We start from the raw sequence: 25,411 nt of genomic DNA on the forward strand, positions 1-25,411 counted from the left end.
GCAAACTTGCAGCCTTCAGCCTGCTCTGCTGGCGCCTGCCACTGTTCACAGTGAAGGCTTCTCCTCCAGCTCCTGGCAAAGCTCTGGGAGGGCCCCGGGACTTCTGCCCGCCAGGGGTCTCGTGGGCAAGCCCGTTTACACACGATGGCTGTCCCATGGAAGACTAGAAGGGAGAGCGTGGAGAATGACAGGAGTTACACACCATTAAGTGCCAGGCACGCCAAGAGCTGGAGCACCAAATGGTCTCAGAAAATGGGCGGAAGCAATGGGTTCAATGTCCAACAGGAGCTCCCTCTCTCCTGTATGTGTATATATGTACAAGTGTAGGTGCCTGCAGGGGCCAGGAGAGGGCACTGGATCCTCTGAGCTAGAGTTGTGAGCTGCCCCGTGTGGGTGCTGGGAACTGAACTCCGGCTTCAGTTAGGTGCTCCTAACCGCTGAACCATCTGCAGGCTGGCCCTGAATTCACTATGACCTTGAACTCCTGATCCTCCAGCCTCCACCACCTGGATGCTGGGATTGCAGATGCATCCCACCCTGTTTGGTTTACGCGGTGCAGACGTCACACCCAGGGCTTCATGCGTGCTGGGCAAACACGCTGCCCACTGAGCTACATCCTCGCCCTTCAACATGGTGTTTCAGGAGGTGAGCAGCAGGGGGAGCTGCCCACTCCAGAAGGTCATCATCCTGTCTGTTCCCTGCTAGGACACAGGTGCCATCTTACAATGTAACAACATTCAATCAGCTTTCTTACTGTATTTATTTTCATGTAGGTCAGAGGATGGGGATTGAACTCAGGTCTCCAGGCTTGGTGGCAAATGCCCTTACCCACTGAGCCATCTTGCCCATCCATGATTCTAGCATCCGTCAGCAAAACAAATCAAACTAAGCTGACTTCCCAAAGACCCCAGGAAAGCACAGAGGTCTAAGACCTCAAGGGGTCTCAAGACAGATGTCTTCAGGGGTGAAGGGGTGTTGAAGGACACACCTTCGAAAAACAGGGCAATTTCCTGGGTTCACAGGACACCATGTCCTAGTTCCCCAAGATGTCACAGTTTACAAGGAAGATTATTCACAAGGTTCCCCGGGGCCCTCTGTGGTAAGAAACAGAAGTGGCACTTGCAGGAGCCCAGTGACCAATTATATAGAGTAAGAGGTCAAAGTCCTGTCTGGTGGGGCTGCAGAAATGGGTGAACACAGTGTCCCATGCAACACCAGCTGGGTGGCCAGATGCCCGCAGCACGAAGCTGAACTCATGCACAGCTGTGCAAACATGGGGGCGGGGCCTGCACTGAGTCCTGGCAGGGCCGGCACAGGGCAGAGGTCCCCTCTTCTCTGCAGCTGACTGGGCTTGTCTTGACGAGTACCTGCCTATGGGCCAGACCAGGCTGATGGCTGTGCTAAAACAGGAAGTTCCTCCAGCTTACCCTCAACATCTGGGGGCCACAGGCATCAGGGAGCTGAGCTGGCTGGTCTGAGATGGTGCCCCTGCCTGTGCTGGCACAGTCCACAGGGGTGGCCGCCTCAGGCTCATTTAATGGCTAAGAGGTGAACACCTCTGCACGGGAGTCTGCTGTGTGTGGTGTGTGTGTCCGTCTCTGACCTCAGTGAGCCCATGGTGGAGGGCTCTGGGGCATTTCTCCTTAACCCTGCCAAGCCTCCCACACAGGGTCATCTCTTTAGGACCAGGCAACTCTGATTCCAACAATGGTATCGGTTACCCATGTTGAACTGCTGTGTGCCCCTGGATCCTCCAGAGTAGGAGGGAGCACCAGGCTGAACGACTGATCAGTCACCACGTCTCTGTGTGTCATTGTTAGCCATGTCACCTTGTGCAGGCGCTGGGCTCATCTCTGCCCTCTCCAGCACCCTAGTCTAGTCTTCATGTGTGTGTGTGTGTGCTCACATGCATGCGTGCGCATGTCTTTGACAGTGTCTCATGTAGCCTCAAACTCACCATGTAGCAGAGGGCGACTTCGAACTCCTGATCCTTCCTCCACCTCCCTAGAACTGCGATGACCACACCTGGTTTTAGTGCTGAGGTTCAAACCCAGGGCTTCCTGCACACTAGGCAAGCTACTGAGCCCCAGCCCTTCAGCCGGCCTTGGGAATTCAGCCCTGCCCTGCCAGTCACAAGGCCCAGATGTCTGAGATCTACCGTGGCCTCTGGTGTGCTGGGACCCCTTCCCAGGGCAAGGTGTTTTCAGCTTGTCCCTGATCCAGGAAGTCCCCAGGGCCATGTGAACACGTTTCCTCCTCTGGCCTCTGATAAAGTGGTGTTCTCACTCCTTTAGACCCGTGTTCATCCGAGGAGTACGGACACATGGGCAGCATCAGTGCAGTCTGCTTAGCAATCCCCACTGCACCTCTTGTGACGCAGTCGTGGCTCCCATGAGGCTAGGGTTGGTCCGACAGCCCCTTAGCTACTCCTGCCAGCGGCGTGGTGGCGAGCACCGCCTGAGGGTCGCTCTCCTGCCGGCTGTCCCAAACCGCACAGGCCTCACACCACCTGCAGGCTTCTCTCGTGCCCGTCCAGCTGCACCTTGAGCTTATGCAGCTCCTCGATCTCGCGGTTGTGGCGCTCGGTCTTATGCCGCACCAGGGAGCGGTAGAAGTGGACAGTGAAGACCACGAAGATGAGGCCCACGGGCACCATGATGATGGTGGACACCAGCGCGGCCTGCCAGCCCGTGTGCCTGTGGGAGCCCGGCTGGCCCCTGGCGTCCACTGGGAGGAACTTGATCCAGCAGAGCAGCACCACCTCGGCCAGGAAGAGCAGGATGCCCAGCACGGTTGAGAAGCCCCAGGCAAGCTCGATGTAGGGGTGCATGCGCTCGTGCGGGGACTCGCTGATGGAGTTGAGGTTGTGGATGTTGCTCACGGCTTCCACGTTGGGCAGGATGCACGTGCTGATGAGCAGGGCAAACAGGTGCACCGCCACCAGCACCGTGGTGCAGGCGCTGAAGGCGATGAGCAGGGGCTGTGGGTACTGGTACTGTGTCTCCAGCTGCACCTCTACCATGGCTACCTGTGGGCACAGCAGGGCGGGGTCAGCTGGGCAGGGGTGCGGCCGCCATGACCGTCAGTGGGCGTGGTGGGGTGGGCTGTACTGCAGAGACACGCCTCCAGCCTTAGTCATCAGTTTCCCCCAGCTGCCCCAAAGGTAAGTCTGAGTTACAGCCTGACTTACTGGTGGTAGACTAAGGAAATCCACTAAGCCCACAGCCCACTTTGGGTTGTCTTTCTCCTTTTAAAAAGTTTTTGTTTTAATTGTGTGTGTGCATGTGTGCACATATGCACGTTCCCGTGCTTAAGCACACGTGTGCCACACCAGGCATGCAGAGGTCAGAGGAAACCTTGCACAGGTTGCTTCTCTTCCTTCTACAATGTGAGTTCCAAGGACCAAACTCAGGCCATCGAGCTTGGCAGCAAACAGCTTTGCCTAGTGACCCTGACTCTGCTCTGTAACAGTGCACTAGAGGAAACTTCCAGAAGAGATGCAAAGGGCACCAGGAAACTTCTTAAATGTATCTCCAAATTGCTTCTACAAGTATCTACAAACAAATAAATAAATAAATAAATAAAACAGCTGAGAGTTGGTGGTACACGCCTTTAATCCCAGCACTTAAGGGGCAGGGGCAAGCGGATCTCTGTGAGTTCAATGCCAGCCTGGTCTACAGAGTGAGTTCCAGGACAGCCAGGGCTACACAGAGAAACCCTGTGTTGAAAAACAAACAAACAAACAAACAAATGTATCTACCAGGACTGGAGGATTGCACAAACACGGCAGAAATGAGTTACTACTTTAAGCATGGCCGCCATAGCCAAGCTGAGGTCACATGGTATCTGGGCCATCAGGATGACCTCCTCTCCAGGCCTGTCAGTGTACTCAAGACTGCCATGGGGCTGGAGAGATGGCTCAGAGCTTAAGAGCACTGACTGCCCTTCCAGAGGTCCTGAGTTCAATTCCCAGCAACCACATGGTGGCTCACAACCATCTACAATTCAGTCTGGTGCCCTCTTCTGGCATGTACGCAGAACACTGTATATGTAATAAATAATTTTTTTTTTTTGGTTTTTTGAGACAGGGTTTCTCTGTGGCTTTGGAGGCTGTCCTGGGACTCACAGAGATCCGCCTGCCTCTGCCTCCCGAGTGCTGGGATTAAAGGTGTGCGCCACCAACGCCCGGCTGTAATAAATAAATTAATTTAAAAAAAAAGACTGCCATGAAGTCTAGAGTACCCTCCTGTCTCCAGAATGCATACTGCATGTCTGATCACTCTCAGAACCTGTCTGGAAATCTCACAAGTGGCTTAAGCTTTCCTTTGGGTGAGTGTATTGTTGGGTGAGATGCTATAAATTCTTCCAAAGTTTGGGAAGCCAAATGGTCTTAAGGCCTGGGTCCAAAACTGACAGCTGCTGATGGAGTGAGTTCCAAGCCTGTACTGCACAGAGAAAGGGAGCCATCTGTCTGGGGGGCGGCGTGGCTTGGGATGCAGACAAGGCTCTGAGCTCCATCCTCAGCAACACACACACACACATACACACACACACTCTCATACACATATATACACACACATGCACTCATACACACATGCACACACACGTACTCATACACATATACACACACATGCACACACACACAGGTGCACACACACACACACTAGGGAGGAAGAGGATCTGAGCAGCTGGAGGTCAGCATGGTCTACACAGTGAGTTCAAGGACAGCGTGTCTACACAGTGAGTTCAAGGACAGCCTGTCTACACAGTGAGTTCAAGGACAGCCTGTCTACACAGTGAGGCTCTGTCTGAAAATAAAAAAGGAAAGGAAATAAGTGCATTATATTAAAGTCCTGTAAATGTCTCAACTTTCCATCCACAACTAAAACAGACAAAAGGCAGGGTAGAAAATGAGTTCTGCACAACTCTGGCCGTGAGAATAAGTCCCAGCTGTAACGGCAAAATCTGATTGTCACACACTTCTTTCAAGTGAGCTTGAAAGTCAAGTCTGGCCTGGCGGTGGTGGCGCACGTCTTTAATCCCAGCACTGGGGAGGCAGAGGCAGGCGGATCTCTGTGGGTTCGAGTCAGTCTGGTCTACACACAGTTCCAAGATAGTCAGGGCCTTGAACTCTCAGCCCTGCTGCTCCTGCCTGGCTAGTGCTGCGATGACAGGTGTGTGACAGCATACCTGTGCATGCTGGGCAGCACTCTACCACAGGGCCCCTCCCCGCACTGCCAACCCCTGGCCCTTTCTGACTGTGACAGTTCGAGGGGTCAGTGGGCGGGCGCTGTCTGTCAAACTCTGACTGCTAGTCACACAAATTTTGATTCATCCTGAGTATCAGGAGAGAGGTGGATCCAACTTACAGCTTGGCCATGGCAGTGCCTAACGTCGCATGCCTGTCCCTCCTCTTTTGCGGAGGGTCCCTCGTTCTGTCAGAGACCAAAGCCTCCTCTGGATCCCACGTCTCTACATGAACTGCACCCAGTAGGCCCTGGGGAAGACTAAATGATCTTTGAAGCCGGGCATGGTGGTGTAGACGTTTTAACTGCAGCAATCAGGAGGCTGAGGCAGGAGGATCATGAATTTGAGGCTACACGTTGACACCACACTTGACAGTAGCTGCCTCCCCCCAGGCACGGTCTGATGGCAGGTCAAACTAGCCCTGAACTTACTATGTGACTGAGGGTGACTCCGAACTCCGGATCCTCCAAGTGATGGAGACACTCCGATGCCCTTTTCTGGCCTCCTGGTGCATGCATTCACACACACAGACACATACACACAAATAAATATTCTTAAAAGGTCCTAAGGCCTTTTAATGATTGCCCAGGAAGCTTGAGAGTTAGAGTTCGGATTCCCAGAACCCATGTAAACGCTGGGTGGTGTGTGACTCACCTGTAATGCCCGGGAAGGGGAGACAGGATCTGCAGCGGGGTAGAAAGACTAACTGCATCGGTGGGCCCTGGGGTTGATTGGAAGACCCTGCCCTGCCTGGGCACTGGAGTGATAACTCAGAGGTTAGAGCAGCGTCTGATCTTCCAAAGGATCCAGGTTCAACTGCCAGCAACCACATGGTGGCTCACGACCACCTGTCACTCTGCTTTCAGGGATCGGAAGTCCTCTCAGCCTCCTGGAGCACCAGGCACACGTGTGTGCACAGACACATACAAGCAAAACACTCACACAAAAAGAGACGGAGAGAGACTCTGCCTCATAAGATGGTAGAGAACATGGGGTAATTCTCAGTTCCTGTCTTGGACCTCTGTGTGCACATGCTCATACATACATGTGCATCCACACACAAGCAAAACATGTGCACGAGTGCACATGCGCGCACACACATGCACATACACACACGCGCGCATGTGCAATCATAGACACAAAAAGGGAAAAATCAAAATGAAAAAGGCCCTAGAGAACAACAAAACGAAGGAAATTGAAAATAAAACGGTCTCGATCCAATCTCCAGTAACAAACAACACAGAAAAAGAGAAAAGAAGAAAAAGGCCCAAGTATTGCTAAGAGGTGGGTGGCGTCTGCCCACCCTGTGTGGTCTAGTCGTCTGTGTAGGAGGGTGTAACTCTCCAACTGTGGCCACTCACAGTCCAGAATGTTCCCCTGCCACAGTGCTTCCCATGCAGGATGTTTACTTTATATGGCTCTGCCAGTTTGATAGCAGAGGCTGTGGGAACAAACTATTACTTGACTTAAAGGAATAAGTCACTTCCTCCCCAGTGGTACCCAGCACAGAGCAGCGAGGGAGTGCTGAACCCTGACAGCCTGTCCTCTGGCCAGTTCCCTGCGGGGTGTGGGGCAGACTTAACTGACTCTTGTCCTGGGGTGACTCAGAGTGATGGCAGCAGCCAGGAGCCAGGCTAGAAGCATCGGCCACATTGTCACCAAGGGAAAGCCACATTTGGACAGCATCTACCGCTCCAGCTGGGCTGGCCATCTGCCATAGTTCCCCGAGTCCCTGCTCAAGTTCCTCAGATTCCCAAACTCGTGGGTGATGGTTGAGACGAGGCAAACAAGACACAAAGTTTTCCAGTAAACCCTACTCACTGAAGCTGTTTTGTTTACTTATTTTTTCAGGCTGAGTTTCTCAGGGTAGCTCTGGCTGTCAGGGAACTCACTCTGTAGACCAGGCTGGCCTCAAACTCACAGAGATCCTCCTGCCTCCGCCTCCCGAGAGCTGGGGTTAAAGGCGTGCGCCACCACCGGACTGTGTTTGCCTCTTGAGTGTTGGTTATTTTATTTGCTTGTTCATTTTGTGTGTGTTCCTGTGTGAGTATGCACAAGTGTGCTCATGTGTGTGTTCCTGTGTGAGTATGCACAAGTGTGCTCATGTGTGTGTTCCTGTGTGAGTATGCACAAGTGTGCTCATGTGTGTGTTCCTGTGTGAGTATGCACAAGTGTGCTCATGTGTGTGTTCCTGTGTGAGTATGCACAAGTGTGCTCATGTGTGTGTTCCTGTGTGAGTATGCACAAGTGTGCTCATGTGTGTGCTCATGTGTGAGTATGCACAAGTGTGCTCATGTGTGTGTTCCTGTGTGAGTATGCACAAGTGTGCTCATGTGTGTGCTCATGTGGAGGTCTCAGGTGTGTGTAAGAGTGCACATGTGTGTGGTGTATGTGAGTTATGCATGTTTATGTTTTCACACATGAATGTGTGTGCATGCATGTTTGTGTTTGCACACATGTATATTCAAGTTTGCACACAGCTGTGAGTGTATGCATGTTTGTGTTTGCACACATGTGAGTATATGTATGTTCATGTTTGCACACATGCATGTGTGTGCACGCATGTTTATATTTGCACACAAGTATGTGTGTGCATGTTTGTGTTTGCACACATGTATGTGAGTTATGCATGTTCATGTTTGCACACATGTATGTGTGTGCATGCATGAAGAGGCATGAGGTTGATGTCAGGGATCATCCTCAACCACTCTTCCAAATTGTTCATTGAGGCCAGGGCTCCCAGTCAAACCCAGAGCTCACCAACATGGCTAGTCCTGCTAGCCAGTTTGCTCAGAGGATCTCCTCTGTCTCGGCCTCCTAAGACTGGAATTACAGACAGCCACCATGCTTGCACACATTTACATAGGTTTCTGAGATCTGAATCCCAGTCCTCAAGCTTGTTCTACAAATGCTGTAGCTATTGAGGCACCTCCCGGCTCTCTGCTTTTTAATTTAGTGTGTGTGTGTGTGTGTGTGTGTGTGTGTGTGTAAGTGCAGGCACACACTTTCAACTCTGACCTCTCCTTCTTCTGTGAATTCTAGGGACTGAACTCAGGCCCTCATGTTGGTGGGGTTAGTACCACTAAGCTGTCTATAGTCAGGGTTTGGAGAAGTGCTCCCTGGAGCACTGCAGGCCTCAGTAGACTCATTTGCTGGGACCACGCTTGCCCAGTCCCCCACCCTCGCACTCACCATGGCGAAGCCGGAGAGCAGGGCAGAGGTCCGGCTGGAGGCTTTCAGCTTGGCCCTGCTCAGGTACAGCTTTCTCCAGGACAGTGCCTGCACTGAATGGTGGTTGGAGGTGACCAGTTCCAGGTAGCTGCGTCGGACCCAGTCTCGGTAATCCATGCCCTTGTGTCCAGGCTCAGGGCAGGCAGGGGTGGAGGGGTCCATGGGCACATTGAGCTCTGCACTCATGGTGGGAACCAGGCTGGGGGAGGGAGAGACACGACATGTTGGAGCATCTTAAATGGTTCTTGTGCAAAAACCAGAGTCTGAGGCCTTTTGTGGTCTTTTTGAATATACATTACCATGCTTTATCTATGTGTGTGCCTGTGGAGTGCACGTGCATGTGTGTGGGTACATGTGTCTGTACACGTGTGGGGGCCAGAAGAGGGCATGGGGTGTCTTTATCACTCTGCCTAGTCTTTGGAGGGTCTCTTTTTGAACTCAGGGTTCACCTTCTGCTAAGCTGGAGTCCAGCAAGTGCCAGTGTTCCTTCTGCTTCTGCCCTCCTCAGAGCTGCAGTCACAGACAGACACAGGGTCCCAGCTTGTTAGGTCGGTAATGGGATCTGAACTCCATTCCTCATGATTGAGCAGCAAGCATTCTTAATGGCTGGGACCTCGCCCCAGCCCCATGCTCTGTTTTTAATCTACCTTTTTAAGGGGAAAATATTTCTTTGTTAGCTGGGTGTTAGTGGCACACACCTTTACTCCCAGCACTCAGGAGGCAGAGGCAGGAGGATCACAGAGTTCGAGGCCAGCCTGGTCTACAGAGCGAGTTCCAGAATAGCCAGGGCTACACAGAGAAATCTGTCTCAAAAAACCAAACAAAACCTAAAACAGCAAACCTATAAGCGTGTGCATATGTGCTTGTGTATTTGTTAGTGTGTGTACCAGTGAATGAGTGTGGTACATGCATACAAAAGCCAGCATTGACACTGGGTGTCTTCAATCACTCTTAATTTTTTTTGGGGGGGGGAGGCCACTTACTGTCTCTAGAGTTCACCAATGTGGCTAACGTGGCTGTCCCCTGCCTCCGCCTCCCCAGCACAGGGATTACAGTGCATGCTGCCTTACACAGCTTTACGTGGGTGAACTGGACTCAGGCACCCGTGCTTACACGGCAAGCGCTTCATGACTGAGCCGTGTCCCAGCCCTGCGCTCTACTTTGAGATAAGGACTCACTCTCATGGTCCTGTCTCAGCGCCTTGAGTGCTGGAATCCTAGGCCTAAACCACCATGCTTGGCTTTCAAGTCCAAATGTGGAGGCACGGGGTCTAAAGGTAGCTTGGGTGTGAGGTCCTGGTCTCTAAGGCAGTTTGCAAGACAGAACAGAGGGCTCTCTGCAGGAGACCAGGGTCAGCATGCAATGGCCACACTGTTGCTCTGGAAAGTGGGTCCACCTCCCTCCTGATACTCAGGACAGTGCCTATTTGTGTGACTTGAGTTCAGAGTCTGACAGAGACTCCCCCTGACTGGCACTGTCTTCAAGGAACTGGGAATTGTCACAGTCAGAAAGAGCTAGGGGTGGTGGTGGAAAAGGGGCTCTGCAGTAGAGTGCAGCCTAGAATCCACATTGACTATTGGCAGACCCTAAACAAGTGCTCTACCCCTAAGCTATGCCTCAGCCCTCATTGGGGGATTCTAGGCAAGCATGAGTTATATTGTCTACTCAAACTCCCCTCTCTTTCTTTCTTTCTTTTTTTTAAAGATTTATTTATGGGGCTGGAGAGATGGTTCAGCGGTTAAGAGCACTGACTGTTCTTCCAGAGGTCCTGAGTTCAATTCCCAGCAACCACATGGTGGCTCACAACCACCTTGAATGAAATCTGGTACCCTCTGCTGGCCTGTAGGCAGAAGGCTGTATATACAATAAATAAATAAAATATTAAAAAAAGATTTATTTATTACATATACACCAGATTGAATTGTAGATGGTTGTGAGCCACCATGTGGTTGCTGGGAATTGAACTCAGGACCTCTGGAAGAGCAGTCAGTGCTCTTAACCGGTGAGCCATCTCTCCAGCCCCCCTTAAATCTAATATTAAACACTGTAAGTCACCTCCAAACCTATACTTTCTAAATTGAGCCACACCCAGGCTGCAATGGGAACCTTTAGCAAAAGGAAAACTCAGAGTGGGATGAGGCAGGAGGACATAGCGTTGACAGCTATGCTATGCTGAGATGTGGTTGTGTGTGTATGTGTATGCACGTGTGTGTGTGTGTGTGTGTGTGTGTGTGTGCGCGCGCATGTGTATATGCACATGTGTATGTGTGATACAAGGTGTCTTCCTCTATTGTTTTCACCTTAAATTCTGAGATAGATAGGCTCTCGAGTTCCTAGGGTTCTCCTGTCTCTGCTCCACATAGCTGCGGTTACTGGCAGGTGCTCATGTTCGACTTTTAAAAGGCCCTGGGGATTTGAACACAGGTCCTCTTGCTTTTGCCGCAAGTGCTCTTATTAACTGAACCATCTCTTAGCTCCTGAACTGGGCTGTATGGGAAACCCTGTATCAAAGTGACAGAGTGAGGGCCAAATCGTCTGCTCTGCAGCCTTGCCACCAAGCCCGATGACCGGAGTTTGATCCCTGGAATCTACACTGTGGAAGCTGAGAACAGACTCCCACAAGTTGTCCTCTGACCTCCGCATATGCACTATGGAATGTGCATTTTTGCACCTCCACAAAGAAAGAAGTGTAAAAGAACTGTGTTTTAAGAGGAGCCCGGCCAGGGTTATATAGAGAGACCCTGTCTCAGAATAAAAAGTGGAGGGGAAGGGGTGGGCAGAAGAAGGGGGTGGAAGAAAGAGAGGGAGAATCCATCAGCTAACGTGAGCACGCTTTATTTTGAGACAGGGTCTCTTACAATCCCAGCTGTCCTGGAACTCACTATGTAGCCCAGGCTAGCAAGCTCCAAACCCACAGGGAAAGCTGCCTGCCTGTCTCCTGAATGCTGGGATTAAAGGTGTGCACCACCACACCCTGCATTTATAGAGAGACACACAGATCAAAGATCTCCGGGCTCCCTCCTAGACGACTCTGGGTCTGGCGATGGCGTGGAATGAAGCCCAGGTGTGATCTCTTAAGACGTATGACAGGCCGGAGAGATGGCGCAGTGGTTAAGAGCACACACCGCTCTTCCGGAGGACCTGCGTTTGGCCCCTAGCATCCACACCAGGCATCCCATGACTACTTGTAAGCCCAGGGGGATCTGGCCTCTGTGGGCACCTGCATCCATGTGCATACCCCCCAACAGATACATAACTAAACTAATAAATCCTTTTAAAAAGATGCATGATTCTAACCTCAGATCCCCACTAATTCTAAGTTGAGTGTTGGCAGTCTAGTCTCTCTCACTCAGGGTAGCCTATGGCAGCACGCTCCAGGTGGTTAATCTCTTCAGGACAAACTTGAAGGGCAAAGGCACCACCAGGCCCACAAAAAGCCTACCTAAGGCTGTAGAGCACAGTCAGGCAGGTTGTGGTACAGGCTTGTCATCCCAGCACTGTGGAGACTGAGTCAGGAACAGTGAGAGTTTCAGGTCAGTGTGGACTGCAGAGTGAGACTGTGTGTGTGTGAGTGTGAGTGAGTGTGAGTGAGTGTGTGTGAGTGTGTGCGTGTGTGTGAGTGTGTGTGTGGTGTATGGTATGTGTGTGTGTGGTGTGTGTGTGTGGTGTGTGTGTATGTGTGTGTGTATGTGTGTGTGTATGTGTGTGTGGAGAGAGAGAGACAGAGGGGAGGAAAGAGAGAGAGATGAGGGGGAGGGAAAGAGAAAGAATACACACGGGTGATAAGGCTCAGTGGGGAGAGGTGCTTGCCACCAACCCAGGCACCAGAGTTGGATCCCTGGGGCCCACACAGTGGAAGGAGAGAACTGACTCCTGTAATTGTCCTTGGAGTCTGACAGGGATGCTATGGCATAAACCAAAATAAATAAAATATGTTTTAAAAGAGAGAAGACAGTGAAAGAGAGGCCAAGAGACAGAGAGTAAGAAACAACACATCAGGACAGGAGCCTGTGGTCCCATGAGATAGATGCTGGGTGTCTGTGAGGATTGGCAGAGAAGGAAGTGCCCCCCACCATGTCAGCACCTAAGGGGGCCAAAAGGGAAGAGAGTAGTTGGTAAGGGTCCCTTTGTCTTGCCTTCCTGCTTGTTCTTAGGCAAGCCGTAGAGCCTCAGTTATCATTGGTCAACCAATAATGACAGGCTGGTGCCACCACGCCTGGCTTCTGGGCCTGTTTATAGGAATGACAACTTGAGGACTAGGATCACATGTCACCTACACCTGCAGCTAGCAGAATTGTGGCCAATTTCCTCCTCAAGGGATGTCTCCTCTTTTGGAGGAAATTCAGATAAATACTTCTGACCACTCACTCCATGGGTTAGCTCCAAATGACCGAACATGTCACAATTTGGAAATGAGCTCCCCTCCCCCACCCCAATACAACACAGAATGAAGCCTGAAGTCTGGGGGAAATAATACAGACAGTTGTGGGAAGCAACCCTTTCTTCCAGTACCCATAGATGCTCACACAACTGTTCTTATGCATCAGAGATGAAGGAAGGCCTGGTATGTGGCTTGGTAGTAGAGCAGCTGTCTAGAATCTCCTAGTGAGGGGCTGGGGTATGGTTCAGTGGTAGAGCACCTGCCTAGAATCCCCCAGTGAGGGGCTGGGGTGTGACTCAGTGGTAGAGCTCTTGCCTAGAATCCCCCAGTGAGGGGCTGGTGTGTAGCTCAGTGGTAGAGCCCCTGCCTAGCATCCTCCAGTGTGGCCCAGAGGTAAAAGGTTTACCTCCCCTTAGGTTGGATTCCCAGCATGGTGTAAAACTGGGTGGAATGATGCACACCTGAAATCCCAGCACTGGGAAGATGGAGGCAGGGAGATTAGGAGTTGAAGACCATCTTCTGCTATAACTTCAAGCTCAGCCTGGGCTGTAGGAGGTTCTGTCTCAAAATTAAAACAAAAGCAAAACAAAACTCAAACAAACAAAAAATTATAGGGATCCAAGGAAGCCTTGAGTGAAGAGGTAAGAAGTTGATGAAGTCCTGGGTGAACACATTTTATTGACAGGGGCCAAGGCCTTAGAGCCGTGGGAATTGGCAAAGCCTTCCTCCAGGTGAAGCTCGGAGGTGTGGCAACGCCTTTCTCTGGTCCAGTAGAGTGTTTATAAATGGTTGACTAGTGTGCAAAAAACTGGCAACGACAGCTTCCTCCTCCAGGGTGATTGGGAGGTGGCCAAGTGACCCCAACCCCTTACACCCTTGGTAGGACGCAGTGTCAGAGGACTCAGAGGCTGGGGCTGCCAGTCACTTCCCAGGTCCTGCAGCTTCAGGAACTTCCTAAGGTAGGGGACAGAGATACATGTGGTTGCAGCCCTACAGAGACTCTCTACTGAGACTAACCCTCTCCTTGTACTGCACACAATAAACTCACTGAGGTTTCAGGTTGTTGAGTAGCTGGCACTGCCTTGTCAGAGTGAGCACGGCCCGCCTGATCCCAGATTTTCTGTACCTGTATCTGTGTGGCTGTTCTTTATTCCCATGGTGCGCTAGTCAGGGTTCCAGGACCAACCCGTGTAGGATGAGGTGAAAACCAAGCCAAACAGAAACCCCACAAAAGAATGAATCTCTACCTTCAAAGATTCAAAGAACTCACTGCCCAGTAGGGGAGCCAGACAAACAGGAAACACTCTTACAGAGTTAGCTACCTGTTTCAGTGGCTGGGGGGGGGGGAGGCAGAAGGACGGGCTGCCTGTCACATGCAGACCACATTAGAGCATGCAGACATGGGTAGAAAAGGCAATGTGGTGTAGACAGAACCTCTGGGCACTGGAGAGATGGCTTAGGGCATAAAAGCATACACTGCTCTTGCAGAGGACCAGAGATAGCTTTCCAGCCCTCTGAATTAGACAGCTTACAACTACCTATAAATCTAGCCTCAGGAGATTTGATGCCCTCTAGTGGCCTCCACAAAACCTGCACTCATGTGCACATGCCCCTACACAGACATATAAGCAAACATAAAATAAAATCTCAAGCAAACAAACAAAACCAAAACCAAACCCTGTGCTCAAGACAAGGTGCTGCCCACATGGAGGGCTCTGAGAGGCAGGAAGATGAAGCCATGGCTAGGAAGAGTACCACACTCCAGAGAGTGGAACAGGAAGGCTGGTTGCTTGAAGGACAAGGAGACTGAAGACTCTTGAGGTCTGGGGCACCACAGGGCTAGTTGCAGACACACAGTAGGACTATAGTGGACTTTCTCCAGCAATGTGAGGGCATGGGGGTGTGGTGGGAGACGGGGATGGGAATAGTCACTGTCTACAGTCACTGCTAAGTGTCTCCAGGACAGACTACCTTTCATCCAGCAAAACGGCTTGTGGAGGGGCTGGAGAGACGGCTCAGCTGTTGAGAGCACCAGCTGCTCTTCCAGAGGACCAGGGTTCCATTCCCAGCTCCTACGTGGTAGCTCATAACCGTCTGAGACTCCAGTCTCAGGGAATCCAAGGATGGGAAGGATTCACAAGGGAGGACAGCTGCCTGGGGACTGCAAATGAGGAAGGCCCCTGGGCACCAGTCTGGGTGTGGCTGACCAGGGTATGACACAGCCCCAGAGTGGTTAGGGGCCTGAAGAGCTGCCTGCCTCCGGCTGAGTCTTGAGACACACCTGCAGGTCCTAGGAGGAGACAGGCCATCCCCACTGTAATTAGCCCAGGAGGTTCAAATCCATTTTCTTTTTCTTTCTTTTTTTTTTTTTTTTGAGATAGGGTCTTATGTAGCCCAGGTTGGTCTCCAACCCAAAATGTAACCAAGGATAGCCTTGAACTCTGGATGCTCCTGTCTCTGCCTCCACATGCTACAATTACATGCTCGGCTTACATGGTGCTGGGGATTGAACCAGGGCTTCCTGCATGCTAGGCAAATGTTCGCTAACTGAGCTACATCTGCAGCCCCCAGCGGCCGCTTTCTGCTGTGGGTTTTCTTTTGAGGCAAGGTCTTGCTGTGTAGTCCAGGCTGTCTTGGAACTCGGGACTGTCCTGCCTCATCTCCTAAGTACTGGGGTCACAGGCATGTACCATCGCCCCCACCTCAAACACATTCCTCATACTCCTAGGGCCTATCTTGGTCCCCCATGGGGAGGAGCAGAGTCTGGCCTACACACTCCGAGCTCAGGCCGGATGGGGAGAGGTGAGGCGAGATGGAGCCCACATTAAGAATTGCTAGGTAGACTGAAGCTTGCTTATTATAATTATTTTTTAATAAAGAGCAGAAGAAAATCATGTCCTGCAGAAAACCGGTGAGAGGGACAGCTCACGTCAGTTCTGAGCAGCTCATGGGCAGGTGATGGAGTCTGCCTGTTTTAACTTCCTCTAAACATCTGGGGCACGGGGAATGTCTCTTGTCACTCACGCATGAGAGGTGCAGCGGCCTGCCAGAATCAGCCACCTGCACCCCTGTCCCTTACTCTAGGGAAGTCCCTCCTACTGCAGGACCTGAGAATCGGCTGGCAGCCCCAAGCTCCGAGTCCTCTGACACTGCGCCCTAAAGGTGGCGTGGGATTGGGGTCACCGGGCCACCCCTCGGTCATCCTGTCCCTTCCTCTCCATCCCACACTACCCACGAAGAAGCTGAGTCCCTCCCCGTTCAGTATCCCTGATCCAATTTCTTCGCGCCCCCTAGCTGGGAGGGGACCCTCTCCTGTCCCGAGACAAGAGAAGGATGAACGCGTTCCCCCCCACCCCAAGCACTCACCCTGGCTCCCAAGCCCTCAGTGCTTGGCTCCGGCTCCCGCTCCCGCTCGTGGCTGGCGTCTATGTCGAGGCCGGGTGGCCCGGCGGCCGGGCCAGGGCGGAGGACCGGCTCCCTCCCTCTTTCCGCCCGCAGCCGCTGCCTAGGCAACGTCGTGCCGCCGTCACGTGACCCACCCCTGGGTCCCGCCGCGGACCACGTGACCTGAAGAGCTGGGTGGGGACCTACCTCTCCTCCAAGATCTAGGTGGTCTTTGCCCTAGCAAAGTGCTGTCATCCCCGTGGGACCCAGGTGGGTGGGCCAGAGCGTGGGAGAGCGCCGCTCCTAGCAGAGTAGCCCCAGGGGATGCCCAGCATCTGTCGCAGGCAGCTTGGAGAGGTGGGGACAGGGCGAGAGCACCGCAGAGTGGGAAGAGGGGTGCAACGAAGGCTCAGCTTGGCTACATCCTGGTTTACCCAGGTTGTGCAGTGACACCACGCACAACTGTAGTCACCCAGGTGGCGCTTGGTTCCAGCAAGAGCGTGAAAACCCATTAGTGTAAGGGGCACGCGCTTTGCTAAGCTCTGGCTGGGTCTTTTGGACGCGGGCACGCCCTTCCACTCCCTGCTGCAGGGCACCCCCCACCCCACCCCCGCTCTTGCTGGTGAAGTCTGGGGTTTTACAACCGAGAAACTCAAACAGGAACGGTCTTAACAGGAAGTGCACACCAGGTAACTCAAAAACAAGAAGGGATCGCATCGGCACCCCGGTGGATGCCTCGTGGCCCCTCAGAGTGCTTCCTATTAGCCTAGTAGGCTGCTCCCGCGCTCTATATAGGATTTTTCCATTTGTCACAACAGTATTGGACTGTGACACATTTACCCAAAGGAAGGAAAAATTCCATTCGTGTCCAAGTTTCCTGACAACTGGGAGAGTAGAGATGTTTGGACTGGAGTCTCCGAGCCCATTCATGTAGGACAGGTGAAACCCTCTCTCCAGGCGGGCAGCACGGGCCCTCACAGGACCTGCTACTGCCCCAGATCCACATGCTTTCTCAAGGAAACTACCAGGCGACTTGCCGACCCAAAGTTTGAGCAAATGAAAACAGGAAGGAGACATTTGGTAAACTCCAGCCGTTGCATCACGGATGACATTCTTTCGACAGGGGTTTTTGCTTATTGCGGTTATTAGGAACCCTGGCTTTGGAGTAGGACGTTCCAGTGCCAGGCAGCAAGCCTCCTCCACCACCAGCACAATTATCTGGCATGTCTGGACAAAAATGAAATGCCAACTGTAATTACCAGTCCTCCCAGGAGTCATTTTGCTAACCAAACACAGGCAACAGCACTTGGTGCTGTTTGGTTTACTCTGTCCCTAGGATGGAGGGAGCCAGCCATGGTGTCAGCTGAAGGGAGGGCCCTGGCAGTTGGAGGGTCCCCCATTTCAGGGCCCCAGGGAGCTGATGAGGGTTACACAGAAGGAAGGAGGTTCAGGGTGCAGGGTCTCTTCTTGGGGCACTGCAGCATTATCTGGGCAGTCTGCCTGAAGTTGGTTAGTCTTGGCAAGTTACTTCCTTTACTTAAAAAAATTTAATTACATTTATTTAGCGGGGTGGTGCTGTGTGGGGGTCAGTTCTCTCCTTCCACCGTGTGGACTGAACTCAGGTATGCGGCTTGCCAGCAAGCTGTTTAGTCAGAGCCAATTAGCTGGCCCCTGTACTCCCTTTCCTGTCTTTGAACACCAGTTCTTGGACACACAATGAAAGTATACACCATATGCTCACTCAATCAATGAATCCTGTTCCTTGCTGTCCTCCGAATCCCAGTCTTATCATACAGAATCATCTCACAGTTTGTGTGGCTAGCGTGGCCAGCCCACTGGCTCTTCACCGTGCCCCTGTGGCTCATGGCCTACCTGGTGTGCTCCCCTGACACAGTCTACTGTAGAAACTTACTAGCAGACATCCCAAGTCGCTCGCTGGTCAGACCTCTGCAGTTTAACAGGATGCTTGAGGCTATGTAACAAAGACAAGAAGCTTATTTCGACTTGAATCTACGGAGACAGACGTTCTAGCATTGTGGTGGGAGCCCCCCTGGACTGCCTCACTCATCATGCTGCTGTGGTCTCTCTCTTCCTTAGAAAGCCACCAGGCTTTCAATTGCAGTGGCCGCACCCTAGTGACCTAATCACTTTGCAAAGGCCCCACCCCTGAGCACATAGGTAGATTACATCCCCACCCTCGTAATGCTATTATTTAAAATCTGGGGAATAAACTGCCTGTGGGAGGGGGGCAGCAAGTCACAGAGTTTACCCTGACGTTTCTTGTTCACTGCATAGCCCCACCCACCCTCTCCCTGGGTCCTGCCGAGACCCAGCCCCTTTCTCTTCCACCTCCTCTCCTCCTGGCTGGAGAGGTTTCTGTGTGCATCAGTCCTGCGGCCTGCAGACCAGGCTGGCCTCTAACTTGAGATCCCACCTGTCTCTGCCTCCTGATGTTGGGGTTAAGGGGGTGGGCCGCCACCACCTGGCCCAGCTATCTTCTTAATTTCCTAGTAGAGCTGGCACCCTTCCCCCCACCCTCAGCAGTCCACCAGAAGGCTGTCCAAATTGAGGAGGTATCTCAGTGATGTCATGCAGCTTCTGTGATTTGAGACAGGTTCTCTCCTGGAGCTCAGGCTAGCCTCAAACTTGCTATGTAATTAAAGGATGGCTTTGAATTCCTGACCTTCATCTTCTCAAGCGCCAGGTTTTATAGGCATGCCCTGCCATGGCTGGTTTGTTTGGTGCTGGGATCCAACCGGGGCTTCATGCAGGTAAGCACACTACCAAATAAATCACACCCTCAGACCCTTTGTTGTCCCCCCCCACACACACACAGGGTTTCTCTGTGCAGCCCTAGCTGTCCTGGAACCCGCTCTGTAGACCAGGCTGGCCCTGAACTCACAGAGATCCTCCTGCCTCTGCCTCCTGAGTGCACCATCACTGCCCAGCTTTTTTTTTTTTTTTTTACCAGACAGGGTTTCTCTGTATTGTTTTGGAGGCTGTCGGTCCAGCCCAGCCTCGAACTCACAGAGATCCGCCTGCCTCTGCCTCCCGAGTGCTGGGATTAAAGGCGTGCGCCACCACTGCCCAGCTTTTTAAAAAGATTTTCAAATGTGTGTGCTTGTGCAATCTCTCTCTCTCATGTGTGTGTGTGTGTGTGTGTGAGGAAGTTAGATCCCCTAGAGCTGGAGTTACAGGAGGTTGGTTGTGAGCCATCTGGTCCTGTCACGACAAGGACAACAATGTCTCATGGCCACTGAGCCACCTCCAGCCCCTCCAGCCCATCTCATGTCATTCTGGGCTCTTGCCCTCCCTGGCCAGCCCAGCCCTGCTGTCTTCAATGTCCCTCAGTCAGGGTGCTGACCCCTCTGAGGGCATCTCTGCCATGGCCTTCCTCCTAACTCCCTCTAGTTTGCACACCACAGTAACAGATCTCCTTGACAGGCCCTCGGGGGCCAGCATCCGGTCTCCACCATACCCCAGCCTCTGGCTGAGCACGGCTTTCAGTAAACATTTACTACGTTCTACGGAATGAGGAAGCTGAAAAGGGCCTCTCTGGACTCCCTCCAGGTTGATTTCTAAGAGTGTTCTCTTTATGGAAATCCATGCTAATATATGGTAATTACAGCTCACTTCAGTGGAGGACGCCAGAGAGTAAACAGAAATTAAGCTCCAAAGGGGAGAAGGAGGGAAGGCAGTTTCTACAGAACCTCCTGTGCTGCCTTGGGAAGCAGCCAAGGCCCTGGTCCTGCAAAGCCAGGCCTGACTCTCCAAGTCCCAGAAGTGCCACTCCTCGTCATGGTTCATTTCAATTGTTAGGGCTGGAGAGATGGCTCAGTGGCTAAGAGCAATGGCTGCTCTTCCAGAGGTCCTGACCCGAGCTCTGTTCCCAACACCCACATGGTGGCTCACAACCAACTTAACTCCAGTTCCTGGGGTCCCAAGGCCCTCTTAGTGCTCCGTGGGTACCGGGGTATATGGCACACATACATACATGCAGATAAAACATACACACACATAAAAAAAAGCCTGTCAAAAAGTCTGGGGGCTGGAGAGATGGCTCAACAGTTAAAGGCACGGACTGCTCTTCCAGAGGACCCCGGTTCAATTCCCAGCACCCAGATGGGAGCTAACAACTGTAACTGCAAGATCTGACAGTCTCAGATCTTGTTGGCAAAGCACCAATACACATTTAAAAAAAATCTTGTCAACTTGACACAATTTAGAATCACCAGGGAGCCGGGCGTTGGTGGCACACGCCTTTAATCCCAGCACTCGGGAGGCAGAGGCAGGCGGATCTCTGAGTTTGAGGCCAGCCTGGTCTACAGAGAGAGTTCCAGGACAGCCTCCAAAGCTACAGAGAAACCCTGTCTCGAAAAACCAAAAAAAAAAAAAAAAAAAAAGAATCACCAGGGAAGTCTCAATGAGGGCCTGTCTACTTTGGTTTGGCTCATGGTCACATATGTGGGAAGCTGTCTCTCTCTCTCTGTCTTTATCTCTCTCTCTCTTTCTAAAGCCCTGGCTGTCCTAGAACTCACTCTGTAAACCAGGCTAGCCTCGAATTCACAATGATCCCCCTGCCTCTGCCACCAGAGTGCTTGGATTAAAGGTGTCCAAGGCAACTTATAAAAGTACACATTTGTTGGGCGGTGGTGGCACACGCCTTTAGTCCCAGCACTCGGGAGGCAGAGGCAGGTGTGAGTCTGGTCTACAAAACTACAGAGAAACCCTGTCTCCAAAAATCAAAAAAACAAATCATAGTTATCAGAAATAAAACTAAAATACTCATTTAAATCAATTTGACAATGTATCTAAAAGATTAAGGTTGTAAACAAATTTAAAATACTCATGGTTCTTTGTGGGGTAGGCAGAGGCAGGTGGATTTCTGTGAGTTTGAGGCCAGCTTGGTGTACACAGTGAGTTCTAGGTCAGCCAGGACCACACAGTGAGACCTTGTGGTGGTGTGAATGAAAACAGTCCCCCACAGGCTCACAGGGAGTGGCACTATTAGGAGGCGTGGCCTTGTTGGAGGAAGTGTGTCACTGGGGGCGAGCTTTGAGGTTTCAGAGGCTCAGTCCAGGCCCAGTGTCTCACTCTCTTCCTGCTGCCTGCTGATCCAGACGTAGACCTCTCAGCTCCTCTCCAGCACCGTGTCTGCCTGCGTGTCCCATGCTTCCCACCATGACGATAAAGGACTAGTTCTCTGAACTTAAGCTAGTCCCCATTAACTGCTTTCCTTTAGAAGAGTTGCCGTGGAGGCCGGGCGTTGGTGGTGCACATCTTTAATCCTAGCACTTGGGAGGCAGAGGCAGGCAGATCTCTGTGAGTTAAAGGCCAGCCTGGACTACAGAGTGAGTTCCAAGACAGGCTTAAAAAAAGAAGAGTTGCCGTGGCCATGGTGTCTTTTCACTGCAGCAGAAACCCTAATACAGATCCTGTCTCAAAAAAACAAAACAAACAAAAAAACCTTGTTTCAATTTGGCATTTCTCTAGGCGGTGGGAAGAACAGAATCACCTAAGATTCCTACTCAGATGTCTTCTCTGGCCAGTCCAGTTCTCCTGATTATTGGACTCTCTCCAATCCCCCTGCCCTCATCATCAGAACTATAACGAGTCAAAAACTCGAGGTTATCACTAGGAGTCTGAATACTTACTGGCTTTTCTAAAACAAGCCCCTGATCTCCCTCCTCTACCTCCCAAGTGCTGGATTACAAGGTGGTCACCTTCCTGAGCGTGCATTCTGGGGGTCAAACCCAGGTCATGAGGTCTGGCAGCAGGCACCTCCCATGGCTGTGCGTATGTGTTTCGACTGCCTGGCAGTTTCCTGACACATTAGTCTGTCAGGCTTGAAGAAGGTCCCTTTGGCTGTCAGTCTCTGGTTTCCTTAATCATTTCCCAGATACTGACTCTCACGTCCTGAACTTGGTGCTGGCACCAGGGAGGGTTTGAGACTGAGGGAAGCCAGTGGGGACTGAGCAAGTGAGACTGTGGTTTCTGACGGGGACTGGCAGGCTATGGTGATCAAAGGCCACACCAGCCCATCAGGCAGACACCAGAGTATGTATGGGGACATGAGGCATAGGTTTGGGACCACGCAACCCTGCTCTCCCCAAGTTAGTGTGTGCATGCTGGCGCAGCTTCCTTCCATGGCAAGAACATGCCTAAGCTGCTTCCTTTTCTCTTACAGTAGGCTTTGGATATGTCATACACCCCTGGGACACCATTAAGTGACCCTGGAACATGTGTGAGGATCTTAATGGGGAAGAGACCTCAGACTCAGAATGTACCAGGTAACTTGACACTCTTGGGACCTGGTGTGGACAGAGCAGGGCAGGGTCACCTAACTCGCAGGGGCTGAGCAGGGAAGACCGCAGTGGCCAGTGGCGTGGGTGAGGTGAAGGGGCAGCTCCTCGCTTCCCTGCTGTGACTAACCCTGACCAAAAGCACACAGGGAAGGAAGGCTTTATTTGACTCACAGCTCACAGCCCGTCATCACCAAGGGAGCCGAGGCAGAGACCACAGGGACGCTGCTCACTGGCTCATCCAGCTTCTTTCTTCACACAGCCCAGGCACATTCGCCAGGGACGGCACTGCCACGGTGGACCAGGCGCTCCACAGATCCGTCCCCGGGCCAACCAGATGGAGGCGATTCTCCGCTCCAGCTCCTCCTTCCCGGTGTGCCATTTGTGTCAGGGAGAGAGCCACCCTGGCTCTAAGGGACACTGCTCAGCATCCTAGCACAACACTTGCGGAGACCGTTTCAACAGCAATGCCGCCAAGAGAGCCAAAGGCACACAACCCTGGCCGTTAGACAGAGGGTTATATGAGCTGAAACAACGGGTGGGGTTGCTTCTTACAGCCGCATCTGGACACGCGTTGCCGGGCACGGCAGGTATGGGTTTGTGGGCTACAGAGGTTAGTGAACAGGCGACTCACAATAGGGAACCATGAATAGTGAGGGCCAGCTCCGCTCAAATCTACTCTTTAACTGTTTTAGATTTCATGTATTTTATCTGCCTACATGTATGTATGTGCACCCATGCATGCCTAGAAGAGGGCACAGGTCCTCAAGAACTGGAGCTAATGGCTGGTTGCAGGCTGCCGTGTGGGTGCTGGGAACCAAACCCAGGTCCTCTGCAGGAGCAGCAGGTGCTGTTAACTGCTGAGCATCTCTCCAGCCCTTTACTCAATTCTATTTTATGAGAGCTGAGGAGATGGCTCAGTGAGTAAGAGTGCTTGCTGTGCAAGCCTGAGGACATGAGTTCAAATCCCCACACACACTAAAAAGCCAGGTGTGTGTGCTGTAACCCGGTGCTGCGGAGGTCAGAGAAGAGGACTGCTGGGGCCTGCCAACCCCAGCCTCGCAGACCCTGTCTCCGGGAGCAGTGTCGCCCAACAGCGATGCTCTCTGGGCTCTGGAGGGCCGCACCCTTCCCTGCTGAAGTGACGCCACCAGACAAGTCTCCCCAGGACAGCACATCCCCAGTGTTCCTAGTCACACTGGCTGGCCCAACCCGGTCCCACCATTTGCAACAGGAGAACCCTTATTTGGGAAATTCCATGAGAAAGCTAATGGAAGGGCAAAGAACATTCTACTCCAAGGCTGTCACACAAAGTGCTTAGCACCTATCTGCCAAGAGAATGAATGAAAAAGGCCTACCTTGTAGGTAAATCGGGATCTTCAGAGGTAAAACTTGCTCCTCCTGAGGAGACCAGGAAGTGTGCTTAGCTTCCGAGGGGAGACTAAGTGTTTGGGGTCAGACGGCCACACTCACCAGGCTTTCTGAGACAGTTGTGCTGTATATGATATGGCCTGGGGTTCGTTGCCAGGATTCTCTCCACCCGTGAACCCTCAATAAGCACATAATGGCACTATCCTCCTCTTTGTGGCTTTGGGGAGGCTGGCAGTTATTAGCCACCCGCCTCAGTGACGCCACCTAACTGCTCCAGTTCCCCAAACAAATAACAGTCTGAAGATAGACCGAGAGTCAGCGAACCTAGAGACCGATAACCCCTTAACCAGGAACGTCTCGTCTCCCCAGATGCTTCCTCCCGGAATCCTTTTGTTTAATCATTCCCAAGCTGCCGGACACATGTGCTGAGTGAGGTTCTAGGTAGGCCAGGCAAACTGGCAGAGGCAGGAAGGGACTTGTCCTGGCTCTGAGGCAGCAGAGGGAAAGGCTTTCAGGCCCCACCCTCCTCCTCAGCAGCCCTCTCCCAGCAGAGCAAAAGCCCATGAGGTCTAGGCTGCAGGTTCAAAGCAAAAGCCTTGCCACAGATGGGTAAAGGGAGAATTAAAAGCAAATGACAAAACCACAGTCTAGTCCTAACTCACACAAAGATCTTATGTGACTCAAACGGCTACAGGGGCGGGTTATCAGAGATGTCACATGGCTCAGAGTGGGACCAGGGAATCTGCTACAGAAGTAAAAAGAAGGGGGAGGGAGTCATTTCCTTCCGTGGCAGTCACTGGGGAGGCGACCCTAACGGAAGTCAGCATGCCATGCCAAAACAAGACCTGAGAGCAGGTGTGCTGGGCTAAGAGAATGGAGGAAGCGTACGAAGTGCATCACACACATGTACGAGCTGTCAGACAGCAGCTAAACATCGAAATGTAGAAGACACTCTCAGCTCCCTTCACTCAGACGCCCAGACAGAGCCAGGGCTCCAAACTGCCCGTCGTCCCCCTGGCACGGTGCTGGTGCACTCTGAACCACAGTCGCTAAGGACACTCAGCGGGAGGGAGGACTGCTCTCTCCAAATCCTGGTGACAGGAGGGTTTCCCACCCTCTCCAGTCCTCCTCCGCTCAGACCTCTGACTTAAAGATGGGAGGAAGGCTTTTGGCCGGCACCTGCCTCTCTCCCTCATCTCTCTGGTCACTCCCTGCTTTCTTCCATCACCTGTTGTTTTCCTGGGGCCTCTCTTCTGCCCAGCCTCCTACCGAGGGCCCTGGTTGGCTCACACACACTCTGGGGGCTGCTGGGCAGGCACAGCTCTTCAGTGCTGGAGTTTGCTGCTCCACAAAGGGACAGGGCCGGGCACCCAGAGTGCAGGCCTCTCCCAGGGCCAAGACCATGTGTCTGGGTAGCTCTGGAAGGAGGTCTGCAAAAGCGGGCCTGCCAAATCTCAAGACCCAGTCTCTACGTCACCTCATGGGTTTTCTGAGG

General features: G+C 52.3%; 1 protein-coding gene across 5 annotated transcripts; it reads right to left on the reverse strand.

The window, feature by feature from the left end:
* Positions 1-741: 741 nt before the first annotated feature.
* On the reverse strand, positions 742-25,310 carry Orai2 (ORAI calcium release-activated calcium modulator 2). Of its 5 annotated transcripts, none has more exons than XM_021233170.2 (4): positions 16,226-16,377; positions 13,321-13,417; positions 8,440-8,677; positions 742-3,028 (listed from the first exon to the last, which is right to left on the reverse strand). In XM_021233170.2, the coding sequence occupies exons 3-4, from the start codon at positions 8,662-8,664 to the stop codon at positions 2,501-2,503; spliced, it is 753 nt and encodes a 250-aa protein (XP_021088829.1). In that variant the 5' UTR covers positions 8,665-8,677; positions 13,321-13,417; positions 16,226-16,377; the 3' UTR covers positions 742-2,500. The 5 variants fall into 5 exon arrangements, with proteins under 5 accessions (XP_021088829.1, XP_021088828.1, XP_040587114.1 ...); XM_021233169.2 differs by lacking the exon at positions 13,321-13,417 and adding an exon at positions 14,831-15,149; XM_040731180.1 differs by lacking the exons at positions 13,321-13,417; positions 16,226-16,377 and adding an exon at positions 23,904-25,310.
* Positions 25,311-25,411: the final 101 nt, after the last annotated feature.

This window comes from Mesocricetus auratus, unplaced genomic scaffold, assembly GCF_017639785.1.
Source record: "Mesocricetus auratus isolate SY011 unplaced genomic scaffold, BCM_Maur_2.0 Super-Scaffold_100025, whole genome shotgun sequence".
In the NCBI taxonomy this organism is placed as follows: Eukaryota; Metazoa; Chordata; class Mammalia; order Rodentia; family Cricetidae; genus Mesocricetus; species Mesocricetus auratus.